Source organism: Thunnus thynnus, chromosome 3 (genome assembly GCF_963924715.1).
Source record: "Thunnus thynnus chromosome 3, fThuThy2.1, whole genome shotgun sequence".
Taxonomy (NCBI): domain Eukaryota; kingdom Metazoa; phylum Chordata; class Actinopteri; order Scombriformes; family Scombridae; genus Thunnus; species Thunnus thynnus.
Window position 1 is genome coordinate 18,803,853 of NC_089519.1, and position 25,693 is coordinate 18,829,545.

At 39.2% G+C, this 25,693-nt stretch overlaps 1 protein-coding gene across 3 annotated transcripts; it reads right to left on the minus strand.

The window, feature by feature from the left end:
• Positions 1-2,344: 2,344 nt before the first annotated feature.
• Positions 2,345-25,693, minus strand: crmp1 (collapsin response mediator protein 1). 3 transcript variants are annotated; one of them, XM_067584541.1, is made up of 19 exons: positions 25,579-25,693; positions 19,275-19,501; positions 18,051-18,109; positions 15,960-16,063; positions 13,957-14,130; positions 13,130-13,515; positions 11,116-11,204; positions 10,657-10,841; positions 10,400-10,564; positions 9,944-10,005; positions 9,748-9,828; positions 8,817-8,885; positions 8,614-8,734; positions 8,306-8,462; positions 6,605-6,746; positions 6,305-6,475; positions 4,779-4,958; positions 3,902-4,067; positions 2,345-3,681 (listed from the first exon to the last, which is right to left on the minus strand). In XM_067584541.1, the coding sequence occupies exons 6-19, from the start codon at positions 13,478-13,480 to the stop codon at positions 3,590-3,592; spliced, it is 2,031 nt and encodes a 676-aa protein (XP_067440642.1). In that variant the 5' UTR covers positions 13,481-13,515; positions 13,957-14,130; positions 15,960-16,063; positions 18,051-18,109; positions 19,275-19,501; positions 25,579-25,693; the 3' UTR covers positions 2,345-3,589. The 3 variants fall into 3 exon arrangements, with proteins under 3 accessions (XP_067440642.1, XP_067440641.1, XP_067440644.1); XM_067584540.1 differs by having other exon boundaries at positions 13,793-14,130; XM_067584543.1 differs by lacking the exons at positions 13,130-13,515; positions 13,957-14,130; positions 15,960-16,063; ... (1 more) ...; positions 19,275-19,501; positions 25,579-25,693 and adding an exon at positions 12,212-12,606.

Here is a 25,693-nt window from a genome sequence, read left to right on the forward strand (position 1 = left end):
CCTTTGGTTTGGTCCCAGAGCAGATGGCGGCGGCAGCAGCATGTGGGTCTCTGTTGGTCTCTGTGAAGGTGATGTTGCCTGGAATCAGTTCATCTGTAGTAGAAGCCAGAAAATGTTCATTTTCATCATCCGCATGTATTAAATGAAAAATATCTGAAGTTGTAGTTGCAAAGAGCTTTCACTGGGAAGATCACATGTGCTCCCACATTACTATGCTGACATTTACATTGTTGCAGTTAACAAAAGAGCATTTTGATGTAACACTTCTCACATATTTATACAACTGTTGCATGTGCAGTGTAAATAAAAAACACCAATTTGGAACAAACTCATAAACCAAAGAATTTTCCTCTGAGAAAACAGTTTAGAGCAAATGATGCCCATCTCTGCCCAATGAAATGTGAAAACTAAGTGAAGTAAATTAGCTGTTATTGTTGAGGACGATAATAAAAGAAAAAACTCCTCTGGGACCACAGATGGGTATATATAATACTACAGCTATAGCATAATTCACTATATACAGCGTTGTTACACATTGGAGGTGAAAGCATTTTCAAGCTCGATAACAAGTTGACAACTGCAGTATACAACAAGATGAAAAGTTTAGTTGTATAAGTCTTGTTATAGTAGTTTTACTAATGGCATTTAGAGGCTGCAATTTTCATAACACTCATGGCAATCTGTGAGATTTTGATATATCTTGTGCACACCATTTTGGCTTGATGGTGGACCTAGAGTAAAGGTCAGTTGGTCAAAAACATTAGGATTAATTTTCTCAGGACCATGAACCTCCAGAACAAACTGGATGGAAATTCAGATAGTTTTTAAGATGCACTGTCATGGACCAAAGTTTAAAGTTAAAGGAAGAGTTTGATGGTGGCAGAAGATAGTTAGATTAAAATTTCATGTTCAAAAGGTCAGGAGGTCACAAAAATCATCATCCTCCAGGGACCATAAGAATGTAGTTTGTCAAGACATCTTTCTCTGGTCCAATTTTTGAACAGAGGGGCAGACTGGTGGACACTGCCATCCTCAAGCTCCACCATTTGTGGCCTGTAATTTGTTGTAAGTATTAACTGTAATTTGTTAATAATATTGTTTTTAGGTTATAGACTGAGGCTTTGTTGTGTCTTGACGAGTCACACTTATAAAGCAAGCAAGAAAAACTTCTATATTTTATAAAATGTGGAAGAAAAATAAAATAAAATTAAATGAATTTGTGAAACTATTAAATTAATAACACTGCACACTGCAGCATACCTGTAAAGTAACAAGTCAAATTTCACAAAATACTGAAAGTGTCATCTTATTAACATCTGATCTGGTTGCTTACATGCAGTTTCATTTCCTACACCTGAAAAGAACATTTCCATTTCAGTATTTCGATCAAAAGGAGGAATGTGACAATGTGCATCTCCTTGTGTCCTTGTTCTTCATTTGCCCATTTTTCAATTCAATTTGTTACAACATTCTTTCATGAATTTCTCAAAAGAGGCTATAAACAGACACAGAACTAAGTTCATAACCACAAAACTTTTATAATCATCACAGCCTACATTCCATCATTTTTCTGTGAAAGATTTTAATTTCACATACATGATATTTGCTTCTGAGGTAAAAGATTTCTGTTTTTAGTCATTTGTGAGCTCTTTCCTTTTCAGATAAAGTTTATCATGTTTTCACTTCTATTTCAACTTTAAGCTATCCTTTTTTTCTCACATATTGGTTTAATGCGCATGTGTCTATCAACTTGCTCTGATATGGAAATTGCGCAGACACTCTGTAGGTTCACTCTTTTATCCTCACTGTCATCACAAACTTTTCAAGGTATTTCACACTTTTTTACTGTAAGAATCTATTCCCGGTGTCAAGGTAGATCCCTGACCTTCAAATTGCCTGATTACACTTTTACCATAAAAAAAGGATTGATAAAAAATATGTATTCATCATAATATTTAAAATATGTAAGGTATTGGTGTAAGCCTTAGTTTTTTGTTGTTCTTTTAGTATTGGTATTCAAATCACATTTTCCATGTCAAACTCTTTCTCAGTTCAACGTTCCCTCTGGCACTAAGAGAAAACAATTCCATTCTTAACTGGAGTGGAATTGAATTGAGGTTACCATCCGTATCTCCCTTGTATGGTTGTGTTAAAGTTCCCTTAGGCATTGTGTGTCTCAGAGGCTATGTGTTAAAGCCATAACTGAAGCACCTGCAATTCAACCTGACAGAATTTATTGGCACAATTTATCTGAGCGAGACAAATTCAGCAGACAAAGGCAAAGATCAGAGCCACACTTTCTTTTTCTTTTTTTTTTAAACTCTCACGAATGGTTGCCGTACCATTATTTTTGACAACAGTCAAGTCTTTATTGATCATTAGTGGTTCCATTGGAGACACCAGACAACAGCAACAAAAACAGAGCGGCATAGAAACATTACATTTACCAAGAAAACACCCTGAATCAATCAAATCAAATAAAAACAGCTTTAAACGATTTTCAGCAAAGTTTCAAAGAGCAGCTGAAGCCCTTTTACAGCAGTGGGTTGAGCATGACATCACAACAAAGATCTATTTCTGGCATGAGTGATTGGCAAAAAACTATTACACACATCATAAATTCTTCACTGTGAAATTCTGTTATGCAGGTAGAGCGATCTAGGAATTCATTTTGCAGCCAACAGCTGTTTCTGTGTTTGTTTCAACTGCTCATCTACTTTAGTTGTTTCACACTTTATATTGACACGTTTGCATATAGTATCTAATGGTGGAGAGGAAGTTGCATTGCTTTTATTGAAGTTCACAGTAATGTGTAAAAAATAATATGTTTCTGAACATGGTAACAGGTGGCTCTATCCACAGTGAATATGTTTTCAAAGCAAACATTTATATAAGAATATGTTTGTGCTGTTGAATACTAGTGTGCCTCGAATACAATTTAAGTGTTCCTCCATTGTAACAATAAACCACAAGTAGTGTAACACCTAAAGATGTGTCCATGCAATATGTATAACTGATCCACTTGAGCCACATTGAAACAAATATTGCAAAGATGTTGAATACCAGATGCAGGAGGAACCTGTTATTTCTACAGCTGTCCACCACATGGGTGGAGAGGAGCACCATGTCTGAGCAGACTCATATAGTAACACGTGGGGTGTGAGGAAGAGTAAGGAGGAAATCATGCTCATGGAGAAGGAGATAACAACATTATGACATAACACTGGGGTTATATTTGGGTGCTTGGAGGGGGTCCAACACCAGATCTGTGTGTGTGCATGCGTGTGTGTGTGTATGTGTGTGAGTGAGTGGCCCGATCATGAGTCTGTGGGTTTGACTTGTTCTGATAGTAAATCACACTCTTCTTGTACATTTAAGTATAAATGTGCTTCTTCTCAGTGAGCATGGACTCAAGGCAAACTGATAAAATCGTAATGGTCTATAAAGAGCATGTCACCATTGTACCAAAAAATGCAAAGGTATTCATCCATGCCAGTGTGCTCACACTCTCAGTCATACACATACACTCACACACACTCAAGAGGTGAAACCCCACAACAACCACACTTTGGGCAGAAGTGTCAAGTGTTCAACCAAGGCTGGTGATGTTAGAGCGACCACCAGGGGGTGCTACAATACGGTGACCAGATCGACGCGGGACGTTGTCATCAGTCTGTGCCCCTGTGAAACAAAGGCAAAATTATGCAAAAATTACTTCAAATACTAGATATAAAATTTTTCCAATATACATGTAACACATCTGGTTATTTATGTTTCATTTAACATACTAAAAGCTTCAAAGGATTCAATGGATTTTAAAACTTATACAAAATATTATTATCTATATATAATATTTATTTATATTATAATATTTATATATATAATATATTATCTCTGTTACCTGATAGGCTGAAGTTGGACTGGTGAAGATTGCGTATTGGTGGTGGCTGGTGAGAGGTGGGTGATGTTTTGGCCGACGGCGCAGGTGTGATGTATTTGGGTGTAGGAATGACATCATACACAGGCCCATCATACATCCCACGAATAACACCTTGCTTGCCCTTAACCTGAACATAAAACACACAGAAACACACAACAAGCAAACTTATTTGTCATTCTCAAACAACAAAATGGTTCGTAACCCACTAGTGACCATAATACAGGATAACCCGGCTTATTTGTTTTGCTGGAATCTATAACTGTGGAAATTAGGATTTGCTGTGAAATATACATTTTTAAATTACCAGCATAGGTGGATAGCATGGTAAAACACAAACATATTACTTGTGTGATTAAATGTTGGTGTATACATTGTTTTCATAATTTATAGATATAAGTGATGTATAGTTATCTTTTAGTTTCTAACAAAAAGTGAAACTGCATTCTACAGTTTCCCTACCATAACAATGCACACAAAGAAAGAGCGTGGCAACTTTGATTTTTGGGTATCTATAAATCTTTTAAGCTTGTCTGCTTCCTGGCAAAATGTTTGTTAAATATCTATATGATTCACTTTTCTAGTTATTTAATTCCTATTTTCTCATATTCCTTATGTCAGGCATTCAATGCCTTTCTCCGTAACCGACCAAACCAAATAAACTGACAAATATTTAGACATGGAAGTCTGGGTTTTGTCTAATATTTTTGAAGACAGTTGAGAAAAGCAACAGTGCAATGATTGGTAACTTAACACTGGATCTTTCAAGGGCAGATATTTTTAAATGTCACATTTCTAACACTGCTTTAGAAATGTGTTTAAAACCGTTCATGTACTATACCTGGTTCCTGAACTTAATGCGCTGGTAAGCATAGTCTGGGAAGGGCTTGCGGGGAATAAATCGACCAGTACCCTGCTGTGCCTGCAGCTTTCCTTCCTCATATACCACCCGACCTTGACTCAACACCAGCACTGGTCCCCCACGGCACTCCAGGCCCTCAAAGATGTTGTATTCTGAAGCCTGTGTGGAGAGGGATGAAAAAGAGGGAGTCAAGCAGGAGGACAAAAGAGAGCTCTCACATCTTCCCCCACAATTTAGAAAAGTGATACCCTATACTGTCTGAGCCCACTGTGCTATTTCAGCAAAGCATTGTATCAGAAAGCATAATAGATGCAGGAAAATGCAGCAGTTGAAGAGATGGGGGATGAATAAGTGAGAGGCTCGGGGCATATAGAAAGGAGTGACAATGTGAATACAGGGGGATGGGTAGAGAGATGGTAGCACAGAATGGGTGAGGGGTGAAGGCGGATTATAACCTAAAGCCGGCACGAGTCTGGATTAGGGTCTTTGAGAGTGGCAGAGTGGACTGAATACATTAACCACTGTCTAATATCTTCTCTGTATTGTCTCACAACGATCAAAGCAAATTTTGATCGTTCTGAGGCCATTCTCCTAAGTCTATATGCATCATTTTGTGTCTTGAAATTTAAGGGATATTTAAATAGTAAAAAATCACAGCAACAAAGAAAACCTTCATATTTTTTCACTTACCTGTATAGGCATCAAGCCAAGTCCAGGTTTTTAGATATCTGTCTCAATACACAAGGGGGTGAATGGAGTGCTAAAAGTATTAAACGAAAGTGTCCCGATAATCTGCTGTCTTCATAGTAAACTTCTTTCACTGGAGCTGCTTTCTTTAGTAGAAATGTATTCTTTTTGAGTGTCATTTGAAATGGATTCCATGTCTTTTTTGCAATTCAAAAAAACAAAAACATTGCTTTAGGGTGGTAGTAGAAATGTCAGACCAGAGCAAACCTCAAACCTAAGCAAAAAGAAATCCCAAAATATCTGCTACATATCACTTCAGGTAAATGAGAAAATTAATATTTTTTGTATTTTGGGTAAACTGCTCCTTTAAAGATAAATCTCATATTCTCTTGTCAAATAACATTTCAGCTTTCTTTAATATACCGCATACCGCAATATTAATAACCAGTGTTTTTGTATGTGCATGTCATGTATTATTCTGGTTCCACCACACCCCTGCAGTATTGCATCATACTGCGCACAATAATGCCAGGCTTGACTGAATATCACTCCAACTTAAAGGTACATTTCAGATTTCTCTTCACCTCTTGTGATTTTTCACTTGATTTTTATCCTATTTCACACTCTGCATATGAAACCCTTTTCCTGCAGCCTTTCTACTGCCCCCCTGTCTTTAATGTGCTTCTGTTCCCTCAACAACAGATGCAGTATTAGAAGATTAGTTTATTTATTTGTTTGTTAGTCTTTCTGTTCTCGTTAACAGTTTACCAATCCTTACTGTTCTATCTTCCCCCAACCCTATTTCCCTTTGTCCTCACCGACTGCTGGAGTTTGGAAGTGATGGTTTTGATGTTCTCAGGGTCCCAGATGACAATGTCAGCATCAGAGCCCACTGCTATCCGGCCCTTGCGTGGGTATAGGTTGAAGATTTTTGCAGCGTTGGTAGATGTCACTGCCACAAACTGGTTCTCATCCATCTTCCCCATGGCCTGACAAACAGAGAAGTGGGTGTTTAGCATGGTAGACAAAACCATCAGGCTAACATGAAGAGAGTATATAATATAAAGAGTACACTCACAGCTACACACAGGACACACGCACATATTCATAGTGCTCACCACAGCCTTGTCCCAGACGAAACCCATTCTCTCCTCCACTCCATTGGTTCCCTCTGGGATCAGAGTGAAGTCATCTTTACCAATTGCTTTCTGAGAAATGCTGTATGCACAGTGAGCGCTGCCCACCACCTGTAGGTCCCCACTGCATCAAACCATAACACAAAAACATAAGCATACTTTTAAGACTAGCGATTAACCTGATAAATGTTATATAATCCTTGCAGACTGTTATCTTAAACTATGTAATACAGGCAGCTTAATCTTTGTGATCAGATGATTAATTTCAGGATATTTGGCTGCAACAATCTGTTAAAAACAGTATTCACACCCTCCTGTAGAAATAATGGTCAACACAGGACAAGAAAGACATTCCTACTATTAGCCACCAGGTGTCCTCATTGAGCATGTGTGTTAAAATACAAGTCATGTAGAGGGCCTGAGGCAGACACGCCAGCCAGCTGAACCAGTCAGAATGATGCAACGCAGCTGTAGTACCAGTCCCTGAAGCCTTAACTATATCACATAAAGACTGCATTATCAAAAAGCCATCAGCACATACTCACCTCACCTCAATACATACAAGAGGCTGAATTTAACTGATAAGGAGTGATCTTTATCATAATTCTCATCTAGATCTAAATGACCCTTCATTCATTTGTTAATTACAGTGATCACTCCATGATAGTAGGCTGTGGGATCATTGCCCCAATGCCATAACTGTGCTTATTATGGAAATAATGGAAATGTAAAGAAAAAAGTGTTCTTTTGTTCGTGTCTCTGAAAAAGAACCTAAAAATACACCCTGTCGCTTCAGCGGAAGCTCAAAGACAACAGCAGTATCACACCACTGGTGTGACAGCACGGACCCGCCTTGAGAAGCTGGAGTTGCAGATGAAGGGTGGAGGAGAAGAGAGGAGTGAGGAGTGAGGAGTGAGGAGGAGGAGGAGGATGAGGAGGAGGAGGAAGAAGAGGAGGAGGGAGGTACTTGGTAGCCAAGGCAACAGATGAAGAAGGATTCTAGTTCCTGTGCTATTTATGGAATCGGGGACAGTCAAAAGCGTACTGCAGGAAGTTCTGTGCATTCTGTATGTTTGAGGTGAGACCTAAAGTGGGGCTGATCTGGTCCACTTTATCCATTGCTTCTGGCACTATGATACTCATGAATAACAATTTAACTTACTATTAATAATGTATGTAACTTATATATGATTAAAGTGACTACCAAATGAGTTTGTAGCCCTTTATCAATTATCTAGTCTCTTATCTAGTCTCCCTGCCCCTCTTCTCTTTATGCATACACTTTCATCTTCTCTCCATCTGTTTTACTTTTTCACTAAAATGAGTTTGACATGGTGCATTATATTAGCGGTTGTTTGTGGTATGAATACCAAACTAATAACTAAGGGGCCAAACAATGAGGATTAGATCCTTGCAGGTGTCTCCTTTGGTGTCATCCAACTGATTTACATTTCACATTGTGCAGAGGTCAAAGCTAAATTAAGATTTTCATCTGTCTTCACTCTGCACGAATATGAAAATGTTGCAGTGTTCATGAAATAGACTGTGGGTCACATATTTTGTAATACTTCTCAGAGCATTATCAACCACACCCTGTAAAACATTAGAATCTTGCATTTAAGCTGACTTTAGTGTATTTACTCATTTGGCATCATATGCATCCACAAAGGTTAAAAGTCATACCAGGACAGAAGTGTGTTGAGATGGTCTGGGGTTGTGGGGTCAGGACTCAAAGGTGGAGAGGTCACATAAGCCGCTGCTTTGGCCCAGTTCTTGCTCCAATAGTGAGAACCATCAGTGGCCAGGCTGGCTGTAATTGGCTCCCCAAAAACCACAGAACCTGAACATGACGATAGTAGGACATTTCAGTTCAGACTGTGAAAAGCTGTGAAAAGTCGAAGAGTCAGTAAAACATAATCATGCACACACAGAAATACTGAGAACCTGATGAGCATGAGCTAGAAATGGGGTGACAAGAAAGAGAGGCTGACCTTTCCGCCGGGCCTGGGTAATAGTGTCGGCTGCGCTCTTACTCATCACCTTGGTGATGTAGACAGGACAGTTGACACGGTTACCGAGGGTGATGGCACGGAACACCGCCTCAGCCTCTAGCTGCATTGAGAGGAAGTAAAGAGGAGTTAAAACCTATACGACAATAAATTGATGGATGAATGGATAATGAAAATTGAATTACCTCTTCAGGACGACTCAGGGGATGGCCTTCAGGTCCGGTGATTCCCATCCCGAGGATTTTTCTCTGTTCCTGAAACACAAATGAAAATAACTGCAATAACACCATCAGCATTACATACCTGTCAAGTCATGTTCTACACATGGGACTCAATCAAAGAAAATAAAGTGTGCATTGCAATCCTATATACCAGTACACTGTGGGCAGCTCTTGCTGGCTTCAACTGCTCTGCTTCTGACAGCACTGTTAAGAGCACAATGAAACTGGGATGAACACTGTACCCCCACTTGTTTCCTCTTTTTCTTTTTTATTTAACAGTTTGTTCTCAAGGGGGTTATGCCTCTGTTTTTTACCACCTATCTCCCTATTTCCATTACAGTTAGGTTAACAAGTCTATTATTATCATTAATCAGCACTCCCATTATCATTCATTACTCTCATTTATCTTCACATACATCATGGTTTTCACCATAATTGTCCCTCTAATCAGGACCATCATCTCCACGATCACCACTACCACTTTTCGTCACTGCTGTCAACATTATCAGCACCTTCAACCGCACCATCTTAATCACCATTACATCATCATCATTAGTGTAATAACAGTCAACAGCAATGGTGACCAGCCTAGGAAAAAACTGTCCTTTCCTATCCTCAGTAGCTGCAGTAGCAGCAGCAGCATTAATCCTTTCTCTCTGAGAGCAAGAGAGTTATGTAACTAGAATATCTCTTAACAGCAGTGGAGATCGCAAGGAACTATAAAGGGAAAAGACTGGTGGTGGATTTAGTTCATCCATAGTTTATATTCTTAATTATATCACCACAGTAAATAGCTGTGGCCAGCTCACAGACACTTGCTCACAGGCAGGTTGTGATAGTGCAAGAGACTGGTTGCCACTACGAGACAAAAATGGAGGGGTTGGGTTGCACTTACCTGAGCAATCAGGTCTCCATTTTCAGCATGAACTAACACCACAGCACCTAGCTTCTTCAGGAAGGAGAGAGCCTCATATAGCTGAGGGAGAGATGACAAAACAAGAGTTTAAAAGTGGGATGAAAAGAGCAGAATGACACATACTGTATTAGTGCAGTATTAGTGTATTATTGCAAATAGTGATTATGAGATATACCTGTGAGTCTGTCATCTGGTACAAATCCTTATAAGCCATGTAGAGTTGGAAGGAGTTGATACCTGACAACAGTAGAAATGAGTAACTTCAATTATCCATCACAGAAAGCATGCAGAGCTTGTTTATGTCGAGCATCTGCACCAAGAATTACAACTTTCAAACAGCTGCCTTGGCTCAGCCTCTGAACTGTTTTGTAGCTGGACCCAAAAGAAAAGTGATTTTTTACTTTAAACAGATTACAAGCAAATTTTATACTCTGCCACCATGACAGCAGCCCAATGAGAACAATGGATTTCCACTATAAGAGGATTCAGCACTAGGCTAAATTGTTTCTAAATCTGTCCCTCTTGTTTTTGCACATTGGGTCCAAAACAGGGACAAACAAGACACTGAAAAAAGAATTACAGCAATCACCAAAGCTCTAAGATATAATGTAATAACTAGAGATTGGTGTACCTTTCTCTTGCACCAGTAGCTCCAACTCATCTTTAACAGTCTCATTCCATTCGGGGATGTCAACGTGCAGGGAGTAGTCACAAGATGCCTTCTTATCTGCAGCCTCCTGCCAGCGCTCAAACGCCTCCAGCAGGCTGTCCCCAGGCTGGGGGGTCACATGGTCAACTGAGAAGTGGGAAGGGTTAATATGGAAAGAGTGCGACTTGAATGCATATGTGGTTATAGTATTGTAGCGCATATATGCTACATGCACTCACTGATCATGGTTGTGCCCCCAACAAGTGCAGCCTTGGTGCCCTGGAGGAAATCATCAACAGGCTGTGTGCCCAGGAAAGGCTTCATCAGACAGGTGTTGACATCTATTCCCCCTGGTATCACCATGCGGCCATTAGCCTCGATCACCGTGACCCCCCCTGGAACAATCAGATTCTCCCCCACCTGCCTACCGAGTATAAAATACATGTAAAGACAAAGAGGTGGATGAAAGGGAATCGAAAAGCACAGATGATGAGGTGCAGAGATGATGGGGAAAGATGTAGTGCAGGAAAACACATGGGTGTGGATGACAGTGGTTTGTGAAGGATGCAGAGTTGGGAAAGGGAATAAAGGGAATATAGAAGTAAAATCATTATTGGCTGCAAAATATTCTTAATACTGAAATCTATATTTTCATGCTTCTGCAACTCTTTGACATAACAAGCATCTTGTATACGCACTTGATGAGGCCATCTTCGATGTAGACATCTGCGTAAAGAGACTGGTCATCATTGACCACACGCCCTCCTTTAATCAATAGCCTTTCACTCTGTAGGGGAGAGGCACAGAGAGAAGAGGAGAGAGAACAGGGGGCGGGCTGAATTCAGTCCTAACATTTTGATATATTGCACAGTTAGTTATGTATTAGATTACCTTATAGCAATATTATGACAGTGCAGTGGATGAGGGTGGATGGAAATGCATAGCCACACAAGTGCTTTGCATGGGCGGGGTCTCTCAAAGCTAATATTAATGTTATACGACTTCCTCTCTTCAATGCATTAATTGCATATTGGATTAGATTGTCAGTGCAATCAAATACTGAATATTTACAAGCACAGCAATAAATCAAGCACAATTTCTTTCCTAGGCACTATTATCCACACCCTCTATCACCATGGAGGATGCCTGGCAACAGCATGAGGAGGATGTTATGTCTCCATGGTAACCTGTGATCATCCATGGTTGGAGATGAAGGCAGCTGACAGTCCTGCTGAATGTTCAGCATCTATATCCATAAGAATGCTTAAAAATAAAAATAATAAATCCAGTGAAATGCATTATTTTCTGTCTACACCATGAAATTGAATGCTTAGTTATAATGATTGTATGTTGCATTTGGCTTCATTTCGCACCTAATAATAGCCTACCATTGAATGATAAAGTAGCAGAATGCATTTTTTAAAGATGAAAAAGGATTCACCTTTGCACAAACCCAGTCTCACACCTCTGCTGTTTTATGCCAGACATTGTTTTCTGTGCGATTCCCGGTTCGCCCGTCACATAAATAGAGTTAATCTCCTTGACAGGCGGCGAGATTACACAACACTGTCCAACCCACCGGCGAGAATACGCGCTCGATTTGACACACAAACAGAGAGAATTGCCACCTCTGTGTCATGGGTGTGCCATTGCTTATAGGGGAAACAGTAGATGGGCCTTCTGCTCTTTGCCGCCTCACTAAGAATTTAATCCCATCTGCCGGCATTGGCAGCAGGGATTTGTAGACAAGCGGACAGCTTCTCCGATCAACGCTGAACAGGCCGGGTCTCTTACCGTCAGATGGGGGATGCTGTTCTTCCCCTGGTAACTCGTCCCAGACATACTCTCTCCGTCACTCTACCCCCTGGCAGTCAACTCAGAAACGGGTTGCGGTGACTCCGGCGCCCTGCGCTACGCTCTAGTGCCCTTTGTCTCCCCCGATGCGTGTGGGTTATTGTTTCCGCATGCGTGTGTGAGGTAGAGAGCGATGAATCCGCCGCCGTACGGCTGCGTCAGGATGCGTGGAGCGCGCACAGCGAAGGACAGGTGACTATACTTTGCGTGCGTGCGTGCATGTGTGCGTGCGCGAGTCTGCGAGAGAGTCTGCTTGGTGGCGTTCACGGCACCGATACAGATTCTGTAGACACGAGCGCCCTCACACCCCCTTCCATACGCGCACACATGTAAACAGCTCACATGAGAACACAATAACAATACAGGGAGGGATGACGTCTGTCGCTGTCCAGTTCAGCACCACAGACTAAAATGATCTCGACGTGTTTATGCATTTGCATGATTTTGGAGAGTCTTAAAGCTACGTAGACGTAAACCAAAATAGCCAAACTGCAGTGCAGCACATAAGTGCATCATGTATGCAGACTGAGGCATTTGTCTCAGAATAACAACTCCCGAGGGGGAGAAATAGGCGCTTTTACAAAACGAGGACAAAACACAATATTTTTGCTTTTTAAAAAGAAATAATTCAAATCTGTATGCTTTTAATCGATATATAATGGTTATTTATTTCTCTATGGTCAGTAGTTCTTAGACAGCTGTTGGCTTAGCATTTTTCGTCATTTCACTTAATATTTAACTTTAATTGACACATGTAGCTATATAGGGAAGCCTGTTTCATAAACAGGCACATGCTGATTTCAACCAAAAAGCCATACAGATAGAGAGGGAGAGAAAGCCAAGAACCGTCACTCGTACCTTCCCATTTGGGCTTTCGTTTCCCGATGAATATATGACCTCAACACCGGGGCGTCGGTCGTCTCTCTCCCCGGGTGAGTTGGTCAGTGACTCCTCCCGGGCCTCGCTGGGCATCTTGCCGGTGGGGTCACCAGTGTCTAAAACCCTCTCCTGGCTCCTGCTTCTCGGGGTGCGGCTCCCTTTCCTCCCCACCGCGTAGTTATCGAAGTCTATGGTCTTGCTTTCAAACGCGCCCTCCACGGAGCTGAACATGCCGTATGTTTTCCGCTGGTTCGGCCCGGTGGTGATGGGCCCCGCCAGGTAGACCGGTAGCTCATCCTCCCGGTTCCACTGCCTTCTGCAGTCCGACATTATGTCTTCCACCAGAGAAGGAGGCTTTCCCAAACCTGAAGAGATGGAGACAGCAGACTCGCTTGTTTTACGTCTAACCAGGTCACCGACAGTCCCGCCTCTCCCGCGCTCTTATTCGATGGTGTGAACTATGAAAAGCAGCTCTCTCCAGGCTGCCTCTTCACTCAAACACATACATATAAACACACGCGCGCGCACACACACACACACAAAGAAATGATGCAGTGCTCCAATTTTAATAGGAGAGGTATATTAGTGTGAACCAGTTAAGCTCCACAAGAGCCTAATTTGTTACCACACGTTCAAACATACCCACAAATAAAATAGAAGCTTGTCTGGATTTTTGCCTCCCTCTTTGTCTTTGTCTCTCTACCATCCCCTCGTTCTCTCTTTCCTTTTAAAGTAGGGGTGCTGTGCGTGCTGAACAGGTTACAACATCAGTGGATTAAACCAGTATGTGTCATCTTTTAACCCACATCTGGAGGGATAGACAGATTGGTAAATGGTCTGCTGTGCCACAATCAGACTTGACTGCTGGTGTCATGGGGGCTGGTCTCTCGCCTTATTGTGGGCATTGAATAAGAACTGCGGCCCAGGTAAGTCTCCAGCCCGCAGCAGGAGTTTTCATCTCCACTGGGCCGTGTGCTGCACTGTAAAAAAAAAAAAAAAATCATAAAAAAATGGTTAAAAAGTCTGGCAGCAAACGTTGCCAAACACTTACCGTCAAATAACAGTAAAAAACATTTAGTTATTCTACAGAGATTTATTTTAAAAATACGGATATTTACTTTGGACAATGTCTACATTTTTACAGTCAAACCATTGTAAAATAAAAATAAAATCTCATTTTAAAACATCGCTAGAATGTATAAATCTGCATAAAAAATGAAAAAGACTGCAGAAATACCTTAAAATGACCTAATTCAAATGAAGACTCTTGTTTTCATACAGTAATGGTAAATTCATAGGATTATTCAATCCATCCACAAGAACTCCCCATCAAAGTACAGATTTCTGGATGTAAAACACAGAAAAATATGTAAAATTACATTCAAATTACTCTCCTTTAACACTCATTAATGGTATCTTGAGAGCTTTAGGCTTTTATTTTATGTGATTATCCAGTCTATTTACAGTAAATCCCTGGCAAATGTTGGTTTTATACTGTACAAAAAAATAAGATCATGTTATAATAGTTTACAAAAACATAATTTTTATAATCATTACTTTATATAAACATTATTTGACAGTAATTACAAGCAACTCTCCAGTATATTTACAGGCTTTTCCCATTAATGTATACATTATACAAACACTTTTTGACAGTAATTAAAATCAACTCTCCAATATATTTATGGGCTTTTCTCATTAATGTATTAGGTTTAGTTTATATAAACATTATTTGATAGTATTTTAAAGCAACTATCCAATATATCTACATACATTTCCCCATTAATGTATGAGCTTAACTTATACTTATATAAACATTATTTGACAGTAATTACAAGCAGCTCTCCAATATATTTACAGGCTTTGCCCATAAATGTATGGGGTTTACGTCATATGAACATTATTTTACAGTAATTGCAAGCAACTCCCCAATATATCTACAGACATTTCACATTAATGTATGGGGTTCTGAATGTACAAAAACCAGAGGGTCTATGTAAAAGTACCATTATATCAACTTCTTTAACACTGAATCATTATATACATTTTTCTACTGCCATTTTACAATCCATTCAATGCAGATCCCCATTTGAGGTGTATGAGATTTCAAGATGTTTAATAATGTATCATAAAATTACCTTTTACTGCTTGCTTTACAAAGTAATTCACTATTTTTACAGTGTTATCCTTAAAGTTTCAGAATTAATGAACCAATAAACAGCCATACTGAATTATTATGTGCGTCTGAAGCTGATCAACCCAATAAGAGCTAAAACAGAATACTTAAATAGAATGTATTTATTTTTTTCTCATTCAGATTACTTCAACGGACATCAATGGAAGCAAAAACAGTTTTGTACATTTTATCAGTACAATGTCTTGCATGTTGCATTATAGCAAAAGGGAAACTACAGCCAATTTAGAAATTCATACATGTTATTCCCATGCTCTAAGATGGTTCAAAATGTTAGTGAACATGAACAAATCTCTCCCAAATCCAAAAATTATTTTTCTAAAATCCAAATTTGTGATGTCATCTGTTAATGTCTGGAGCTTTTCCAAAAACAATGAATTGAGAAAGATGTTAAAGATGACACTGAGAACACTCAGGGGGATGTTCTGAGTATACAGTAGGGTTGGGCTGATGGGCAATGCCATCGTCCATCGCCAATGGCTGACAGTCATCAACCACTGAGCCTCCACCATCGTAACATCGTGATTTAAAAGCCCCCCCATTGTCTGTACATCTTTTGCGTGGATTAAATTACTCTTATTGGCTTTTTACACACGGAGCTTTTATTGCACTTACAGTAATGCAACGACTGTAGTTGTCATCAACTCGAGTACTTCACGTGGTTCACTGTCTCTCCTCTGCTCCGCTCAGAGGACACACACTCACACATGCAAGGATCGCTCAGCGCCACCTGTGGTGAAACAGACAAGAGGAGAGAAACTTAGTGCAACCATAAATGACAGCAAAATGCAGTAATTTATCCCACCCGATATCATTGTCCATCACAATATTTCAATATGCCAATTCTGTAGACATCGCCCAACCCTAGTATACAGGTACATTTTCTTTTTCAGATATGAAAGGTCACTATAGAATAAAGCTTATTTGGGTATTTAAAAATTACTACGAAATTAGTTTCACATTCATTGTCTATGAAGCAGCTCCAGACTTTATTCCGGATGGCATCAGAAATTTGAGTCTCACATCTCTGGTTTGTGGCTTTGGGAGGAAGTAGTTCATGTTCACAAATATCACAAGTGGGAGTTACACATGTGCAAGTCACAATCAAGTCTCAAGTCTTAACCTTAAAGGCTCAAGCAAGTCCTAAGTCACTGTATTTAGACTCAAGTAAGCCAAGTCAAGTCACTGCTAAACGTCAAGCAAGACAAGTCAATTAAGTCACAAGTCAAGTCACCATGAAAGAAGCGCTTAAAACACTAGAGAAAGGGGTACAATGGCAAGCCATGTCATGAGAAAACGGCACGTTAGTTAGTCTCTAACACTAGGGATGGCTACGGTTAAGATTCATAAATACCACTATTGGTTAGAGGTATAACAATTCTCCAAATCCATGGTTCAGTTCATATCTTGTTTTTTATTGTTGTTTTTTTTATAGATTAACTTTAAATTAATTAACTAAGTAAACAAAAATAAATAATCTGATCTAACTTGTTTTCCAGGATCTAGTGTTCATAATTTTGTATTTTATGCAGTATTACTGAGTGTGGATATGTTGAATGACTTCTGTCACCAGGTTGTGCCTTTGAGTAAGGTGAGAATTTTGAAGCAGAAGTAGTAGAAGAAGAGGAACTTCCTCCAGTTGCTGTTGTTAGCACAAAGCTAGTGGGTTTTAACAACAGCAAAAATATGCTGGTGGACTGTAAGCTACATATCATGCTTTGCTGTGGTTGTAAAGTGCACAAATAAAAAAACTCCAAGTTATACTACAGCCCAGCATCGGCCTGAGTCTCTGCCTGCAACACATGACTATTTTGGTATATTTACTCGCCAAATGGAAAATCTATCCGCATTTGACGCTTGCACAACCAAACAGTATTCTATCTGATGATTACTTTTTTCTGCTGTGGATTGTGTAGACTAATACATCCATTCATTTAGAACACTGAAATTATTCAAACGTCAAGCATCATCAAGGAAAAATACCATCTTGTTTGCCTGATCTTGAAGGATTGCATTTGTCACACAGTTGACTGGAGAGAAGGAGAGACCATTCTGCCATGGTTGAGTTACATTGACTTTGAACTAGTGAAGGACCTCGAACAGAATAATGAAGCTTTGTCATGAAAAGCTGTCAATTCATAAGCTTTCTTGTCTAAATCAAAAACGGTCTGGTAATATTAAGCTCAACTCAAGCTCAGCACAGGTATAGGAAAATGCTTTCAACAAGCTTTGAGCTCAATTCTGTCTTGCAGTGTTTTCTAGGTCCTGTTAGACACTGTCTTTAAAGCCTGGGTTGCACACACTTCACTAGAAGTCACCCTATCATGTCTCAAAACGTAAACTGTTTATGCTCAATATCTACAGTAATGAAAATAGGCGATTCAGCTAAATAAAAACTGTCAAGTCTTTTCGAGTCATCTGCCTCAAGTCAAAGTCAAGTCGAGTCTTATCAGTGTTAGTCAAGCAAGTCGCAAATCCTCAAATTTGCAACTTGTGTCCAGTCATGCGACTTGAGTCCCCCACCCCTGACAAATATTTCCTGACAAGCTTTCCTTGGCCATGGAAATAGGGGCTAAATTCAAAGACAGGAGCTAATTTCCTTCCAGAAACACACAAATAAGTTAATACATAATCAGTATTAACATACAGATGTGAATCTGCATACTAAAAAAAAGTCTCAAGTTCATATGGCAGATTGAAAGCCACCCACCTCCAATTCCAACAATGGCTGTGATCCTCTGCAATGAGCCTCAGCAAGCCTTGTCCTGAGAATACAAAAATAGAAAATATGTATCATGCACTTAGAAGTACCTGCACACCAACAGGTGGAAACGTTGTTGTGTGTATTTTTTTCAATGTACACACAATGTCAACTTTGCCTTCTATCCTCACAGCAGCGGCAGAGGGGAGCCATGAGGATGCAGCTCTAAAGGAGTGCAGTTTGCCACTTGAACAGAAGTTGAGCATGATCAAACCTAGCCTCTTTTAGTGCAGGGACATTAAGGGTTTAAAAAGGTCTGAAATTAAGGTTGGGGCCAGAACAAGCTGTTCTTTAAATGTGTTCTACAAAATCTTAAAACCATTTGTAAAACTGACTGGTATCCTCTGTTGGGATGCTTAATTTAGAGTGATGTAGTAGTCTCTACATTTGGAACCAGTTAAAACTCTGGTGCAGTATTTTGCACAATCTTTAGGCAAGAGAATGATTTTCAGTTTTTGCCTTGCAATGCAGTGATTGAATTATGCAGAATATACAGTTTAAAATAAAAAAAAAACAACAAACAACAAATATACACATTATATATAAAATAACATGATTAATCCCTATCATCAATACAGTGAAAATTCTCAAAATTACTGATCATCTAGCCTATCGATAGAAACTGAAATCTTGGTGCAGATGGCCAAAATTAGTTTAACATAATTATGTATGGATTTCTTTATTGTGAATATGTAGTTTATTTACATAGCAGTCAAAGTATGTATATCCATGCTTCACTGACGCCAAGGGTTGGGAGAAAACAGACTTGAAGCTTAAAAAGAAGAGAGCAGCAAAAAAGCAGGTCCATCTCCCGTGCAGCATATGCGCTACGGCTGTCACTTTGCTGCTAGTGCTCTGATTCTTTAGCCCTGCTTGAGTGAGAAGCTAACAGGTGACTCCATTTGTTGTTGTGATAACGTTACTGTAAAGTAGTTGCTTCATACAAAGTCGGCAAACAGCCTTATCTTTATCAATAATTTTGCCATTGTTTGAGTAAAATCTAAAATGCTTACACACAGCGCTTCTGAGGTGCGTTAGTGTTGATATGATCCGAGTTCCCTCCAGTTTTCATTGCACTCTCTCTACCTAGCCCTATGTCATGCAATAGCTCCAGCGTGACAGTGCAGTATAGCCACTGATCTATATAATGAGTGAGCTAGTGCACACACCTGGTAAACAGACAGTAGGTCTCGGTCATGCAGTGTAGCACCCAGAAGCAGTTCCTTAAACTCCACTTGGCTTTCCCCTGGCTGAGAACACCCTCCTGCAGGGTGGTGAGGCTGGGTATGACCATGGGGATGTTGAGGCCCGGAACCTTCCAATAACCATGCAGGCCGTATGTGAAGGTTGTGCCTGGGAAAACCATGCCAGCGATGCAAAACAACTCAGGAAGAGGCTGGGGGATGCAAAGTTCAAATAATTATCATGATTAAAATACTTATTTTATCAATAAATCTGTGACACATTGATATACTAACATTACATTAAAACATACATATTTTGAGGTGGTCTATTATTTTCCAAGTGTATTACAACTGTATTTCTAACCCCGAGCTTCTGCCGCCTGGTAAACGGTACCGCAGTCTCAAAGCCCTGACCAGTAGGCTCCAAGACAGGTTTTTCCACCAGACAACCAGGCTTATGAAAAATGAACACTAATTGCCTGTCTGCACATTACACACACACTCACACAGCAGTTTACACACACTACACTATACATATCACTACCAGACTGTAAATCTTACTGCATTGTGTTTCTTTTTTAAATGCTACATCGCTGTTACTGTGCTGCTATATTGCTATTTGATTGTTATTATCGCTAGTTGTTGCTGCTGCAAAGTCGAAGAACACACACACCAACACTAACTTAGCTGGTAGGCAGCAGGTTACTGGTAATGTATTTAATAGCAGTAAATAGGAGCAGCTGGGCAGTCTAATGTTTCTTTAATTAATAGTATTAGTAACTTATCAAGCTAACTGGCTAAACTCATTAACACTAGCATACTAGCTTACACTCAAAGTCTTTCTCAGGTCACAACTTGCCACAGTCTTTTATTTAATGTTTGCAGGACAGAATAGGAGCTTAAACATGTAATTGGTCAACTGACAAATCTAGCTTATTTAACATTACTATGACTGATGTGAGATTCTGATTCAAGGCTAACCCTAATAGCTTCATTAGGACTGGCATAACGTTACGTTATCTGACGCCACACAGACTTACTTAATGCATACAAAGACGAGGCTGAAGTTGGCATCCGATTCACAGCTTCCAATTGGAATTTTACGGTCCACCTTAACAAGGGCAATTTCACTGATTTTCTCTAATCCAGACAACAATAGACCAGGTCCACATCAAATACCACTATACTTAGACCTGTCAAACCTGGACTAAATTATCATGGAGAACCCAGAGAACCAATAAAACACAGTTTCAGATTTGTGAAACCTTTGTTCTATTTGTGAAAATGCAAAAAAGGGCAATTTCACTGATTTTCTTTAATCCAGACCACATTAGACCAGGTCCACATCAAATACCACTGTACTTAGACCTGTCAAACCTGGACTAAATTATCATGGAGAACCCAGAGAATCAATAAAACACAGTTTCAGATTTGTGAAACCTTTATTCTATTTGTGAAAATGCAAAAAAGGGCAATTTCACTGATTTTCTCTAATCCAGACCACATTAGACCAGGTCCACATCAAATACCACTGTACTTAGACCTGTCAAACCTGGACTAAATTATCATGGAGAACCCAGAGAATCAATAAAACACAGTTTCTGATTTGTGAAACCTTTATTCTATTTGTGAGAATGCAAAAAAGGGCAATTTCACTGATTTTCTCTAATCCAGACCACATTAGACCAGGTCCACATCAAATACCACTATACTTAGACCAGTCAAACCTGGACTAAATTATCATGGATTCTCCAGAGAATCAATAAAACACAGTTTCAGATTTGTGAAACCTTTATTCTATTTGTGAAAATGGAAAAAAGGGCGATTATACTCCTTTTTTCACATCCAGACCACATTAGACCAGGTCCACATCAAAAACCACTGTACTTAGACCTGTCAAATCTGGACTAGATTAACATGGAGAGATGTAACATGTCCAGACACAGAAATAAGCCTGCTGGAGCCATACCCTAATTCACCAGGAAGTCAGCCATTTTGAATTTAATTTCAATTTTTGTGCAGATTTTGCCATTTCCAGGCATTGTATTTTAACAAACTCCTCCTAGAGATTTAACCCCATCAACACAAAACACAGTTTTGTCAATGTCATCTAAAGACCTTTGTGATGAAAAATTATCAAAATCTTGAGTTTTAGCTGAACGCCCTTGCCGTGGCAATGCAGCGATGTTGATGTTTCGCCATAAAACAGGAAGCCCTTATAACTCCAACGTACATTGTCCAATGTGCCCCAAATTTCTCATGCTTCATGAGGTTCCCATCCTGAATACATCTATGTGTCAATATTGAGACATACTCATAGCGTCACCTACTGGTGACAGGAAGTTACATGTTCCGTACTTTTATGAGCTGTACTAAGCAGGATAAACAGATCCATCTGAAATTTGATTAGAAAAGCCTTAAGTCTTTGATGATTCCATATTGTGAAAATGGTGAGTTTTCACTGGATGCCTTTGCTGTGGTGGCGTGGCAAATTTCGATGTTTCGCCATGAACAGTTTGCTCATGGCGAAACACTGAACAAGTGTTACAACTTGACTCTGCATGATCAGATCTTTTCCAAATTTCCCATGCTTGATAAATGTTCTGGTCTGAGGGCAAGGATAGGCTCATATTGAGTCATAGTCATAGTGCCACCTACTGGCAACAGGAAGTCTTAAGCGCCACTCTTTTGCTAACAACTACTAGTAGGTTAGCCAGAAACACATAAAATTTGGTCAGCCAAGGTGTAAGACCTTGATAATGATAACTCCTGAAGCTTTTGAGTTTTCATCAAAAGTCGTTGCCATGGCAACACATTGTTCGCCACAATGTACGAAGCTGTTTTTAAGGGACTAGACATGCTTGAAAACTCACAAAATTTTGTATACACATGACAGGTCTTAAAATCTGTAATACTGTACAGGTGGTGGGCATGGGTGTGGCAGAATGGCTAGACAGTGCCCACTACAATATTTCAACACAGCAGCCCCAGTAGCAGGCAAAATAGTGGACAAAGGAAGTGATGTTTATCTCCTTCTTGCAATCTCTGAAAACAGCCTAGAGAAAAACTTGGTTTCAGGTCAGGTTGGTTGTGCCTGGTACATGGCATACACTGTAAATAAATCTGATCCACTAAATCTGTATTGTCACTGTGTTTTCTATAGGGAGCAGAAAGGATATAACAATAAAATTGCGAGGGATAGATGGAAAGGAGGGGCAGAGGAAAAGAGGGAGAGAAGAAGGAAGGACATAAAGAGTGAAGGAAAGGCAGTGGGAAATAATAGCAAAAAAGAAGTAAACAGGAAAAGCACAGAAAATTGGTGGGAAAAATAAAAGAAATTAGAAGGAAAAGGGAAGTATAAAGGGAAAAGTAAAATGACAGATAAAGAACAATAGGGACATTGTTGTGAAAAAATCTTCAAATGGGCCAATAAATCTTCAGGTCACCCACAACTTAGTATTAAACTCAAAACTTTAGAAGGGAAAGACTAAAAAAATACACTGGAAGCTGGTAGAGTTCAATGTGAATAGGTTTACTGTGCATATAAAAAGATACAGAGCAAACCGAGGCCTCCTTGTCCCGGGACAAAGAAAAAACCTGATGCAAAATCATAAAACCTCATATTATATACTTTTCATAACTCCTCCTATCGCGGAGCTTAGTTTCTAGTCTCTACCTCATTTTTAATTATATTCAACCATCTGGTCATTATTTCTGAGATTCATAAGTGACCTTGCCGCTTTGGTGATAATACAAGCATGGCTTATCTTAAAAATTACTGTCTCAGCATCTTCCACCTTTTTCTCACACTAAAAATGGACCCGACGGCCTTTAATCATTTCACACAGAAAACCAAATTGCTATATCACATATTAGCCTTCTTGCTAACTTCCTGGGAACTGTCTCTTATTGGCATAATGCTATCTTTGCACTTTCACTGGCACATTCGTCATGGGAAGGCAGTTTTCCACCACAACATGGTGGAAGCTATGCATATGACCATGAGAAACGCAGGAACAGACAGTAAGACTGAAGGAAACTGAGACAAAAGTAGGACATTCAAACGACAGTTGGTCTGGAAAGGAGCAAGAGGATATCAGGAAGAAACAAAGATTGAGTTACATATAGAGGTTTTAGCAGTAGTTAAAGGGCTCCATAGGTACTTGAAACATTAGTAATAGTATTAGTTATATTAGGAATGCAACCAAAAGTTGTAGAAGTACTTTCAAGCAATAGTGACGGTAAGGGTATGGGAAACTGAGAAATACTACTTTTGACCCAAAGGCACACTCACAGACTCAAAAAGCAGGATCATTATGAAAAGAATTTACTTTGTCACCAGGCACAACACAGGACACCAACAGGTTAAACAGGTAAAAGGTTAATAATAATAATAATAATAATAATAATAATAATAATAATAATTTATTTATTTGTTTATATAGAACTTTAAAAACAAATGTTACAAAGTGCTTCACAAAGCAATAAAAATAAGGCAGTTAAGGCAGGCAGGAAAAAGCAAAAAAAAAAACTAGCGTAGACTCAGGCAAAACAAAATGGCTGCAACGCTATGACTAGAAGACATGATACACACTGTGGCAAATGACTAGGGTACTGTGCAGGTCTACAGTATAAACTCTTTGGATAATGAGGTAATGAGGATCATGACTGCAGGCAGGTGCAAGGTCAGGTGAATGGAAAAAGTAGGAACACAATAAGGACAACTGGTGGGCAGGAGGAGAAAAGCAGGGTCTGAAATGATGGAAAATGTTAGTGGACAGTCAATCAAATGTTGATAACTGTAACAAAGTATTGAAAGAAAGCTCTTTATAAAAATGTCTACATATATATATATATATATATATATATATATATATATATATATATATGTATATATGTATATATATATATATATGTATATGTATATGTATGTATGTATGTATGAAGAGCAAGAACACTAATGGCTGAATTATGGTACTTCTAACACAGGCCACAGCACAGGCTTTGGCAAAAGTGAGGAGACTAACATTGCCAGAAGCAGTGAGATCTGGACCTGGTCTAATGTGGTTTGGATGCCAAAAAAGGAGTGAAATCGCTGTTTTTTGCATTTTCACAAAAGGAGCAAAGGTTTCACGAATCAGAAACTGTGTTTTATTGATTCTCTGGGTTCTCTATGATAATCTAGTCCAGGTTTGACAGGTCTAAGTATAGTGGTTTCTGATCTGGACCTGGTCTAATGTGGTCTGGATTAAAGAAAATCAGTGAAATTGCCCTTTTTTGCATTTTCACAAATAAAATAAAGGTTTCACAAATCAGAAACTGTGTTTTATTGATTCTCTGGAGTCTCTGTGATAATTTAGTCCAGGTTTGACAGGTCTAAGTATAGTGGTTTCTGATGTGGACCTGGTCTAATGTGGTCTGGATGGGAGAAAATCAGTGAAATCGCCCTTTTTTACATTTTCACAAATAGAATAAAGGTTTCACAAATCTGAAACTGTGTTTTATTGATTCTCTGGAGTCTCCATGATAATTTAGTCCAGGTTTGACAGGTCTAAGTATAGTGGTTTCTGATCTAAGTATGTGGTCTGGATGGGAAAAAAAGCAGTGAAATCACCTTTTTTTCGCCCTATTTTCTCAAATAGAGTAAAGGGTTTGAGATCATTGAGAAAAAATAAGTAAACATGAATAAAACTCAAGATTATGATACCCTTTGACATTTCTTGTCATACTGGAGTATTAGTTTGTTTAGACTTTTTAATACTGAGCAGTTAAGCCCACAGCAAATAGGCAGACATAGCAATAAGACTGAAAAGCAGTTTACCATGAGTAAGGGCAAAAAGAAAAATATGCTACAGTTAAAATGATCAAAATTTAGGACAATTTCAGTCTACTAATCATCCTCATTTCATTTCCCCACTATTTGTTACTTATTCACCTCATGAATTAGCTCGAAAATGACCGAACAACGCCATCTACAAGCGGTATGCCAATTTTAAGGTGGACTAGGAAATTCCAATCGGAGGCGGTGAATCAGATGCCAACTTCAGCCTCGTCATACAAAAAGGAAATGCTAACGTTAGCACTGCTGACTCCACATACATTTTAAAATTCTGACAATTATGCAACGTCAACGCTTTAGTTATGTCAAGTTGTAATTAACTTAGCATTGCTATCTTACTTTCTTTTTCTGCTGCCCTTGGTGTTAGCTCAACTCATGACAAGTTCAGTTCATATCTCTCTTTATATGAAACTTCACATGAAGAATAACAAAATGATTAAGGTACCTTACCTTTAGTGAAAGCTGAATGTGAATCATCATCCTCAAATCAACAGGCTTGGTAAATGACTTGCATGACTTTATTTAGAGAAATTGTCTCTCTGTAGTCAGCGTTTCAGACAGAGGT

Bases quoted from the DNA above. Each gene is read 5' to 3' on its own strand.
- crmp1 (XM_067584540.1), bottom strand. From the start codon at position 13,856: ATGGTAGAGAGACAAAGACAAAGAGGGAGGCAAAAATCCAGACAAGCT. The intron at 10,006-10,399 runs GTACACCAATCT...TACTGTTGTCAG, and splicing joins GCTACTGGTGCAAGAGAAAG to GTATCAACTCCTTCCAACTC. The intron at 8,735-8,816 runs GTAATTCAATTT...CTCTCAATGCAG, and splicing joins CCCTGAGTCGTCCTGAAGAG to CTAGAGGCTGAGGCGGTGTT.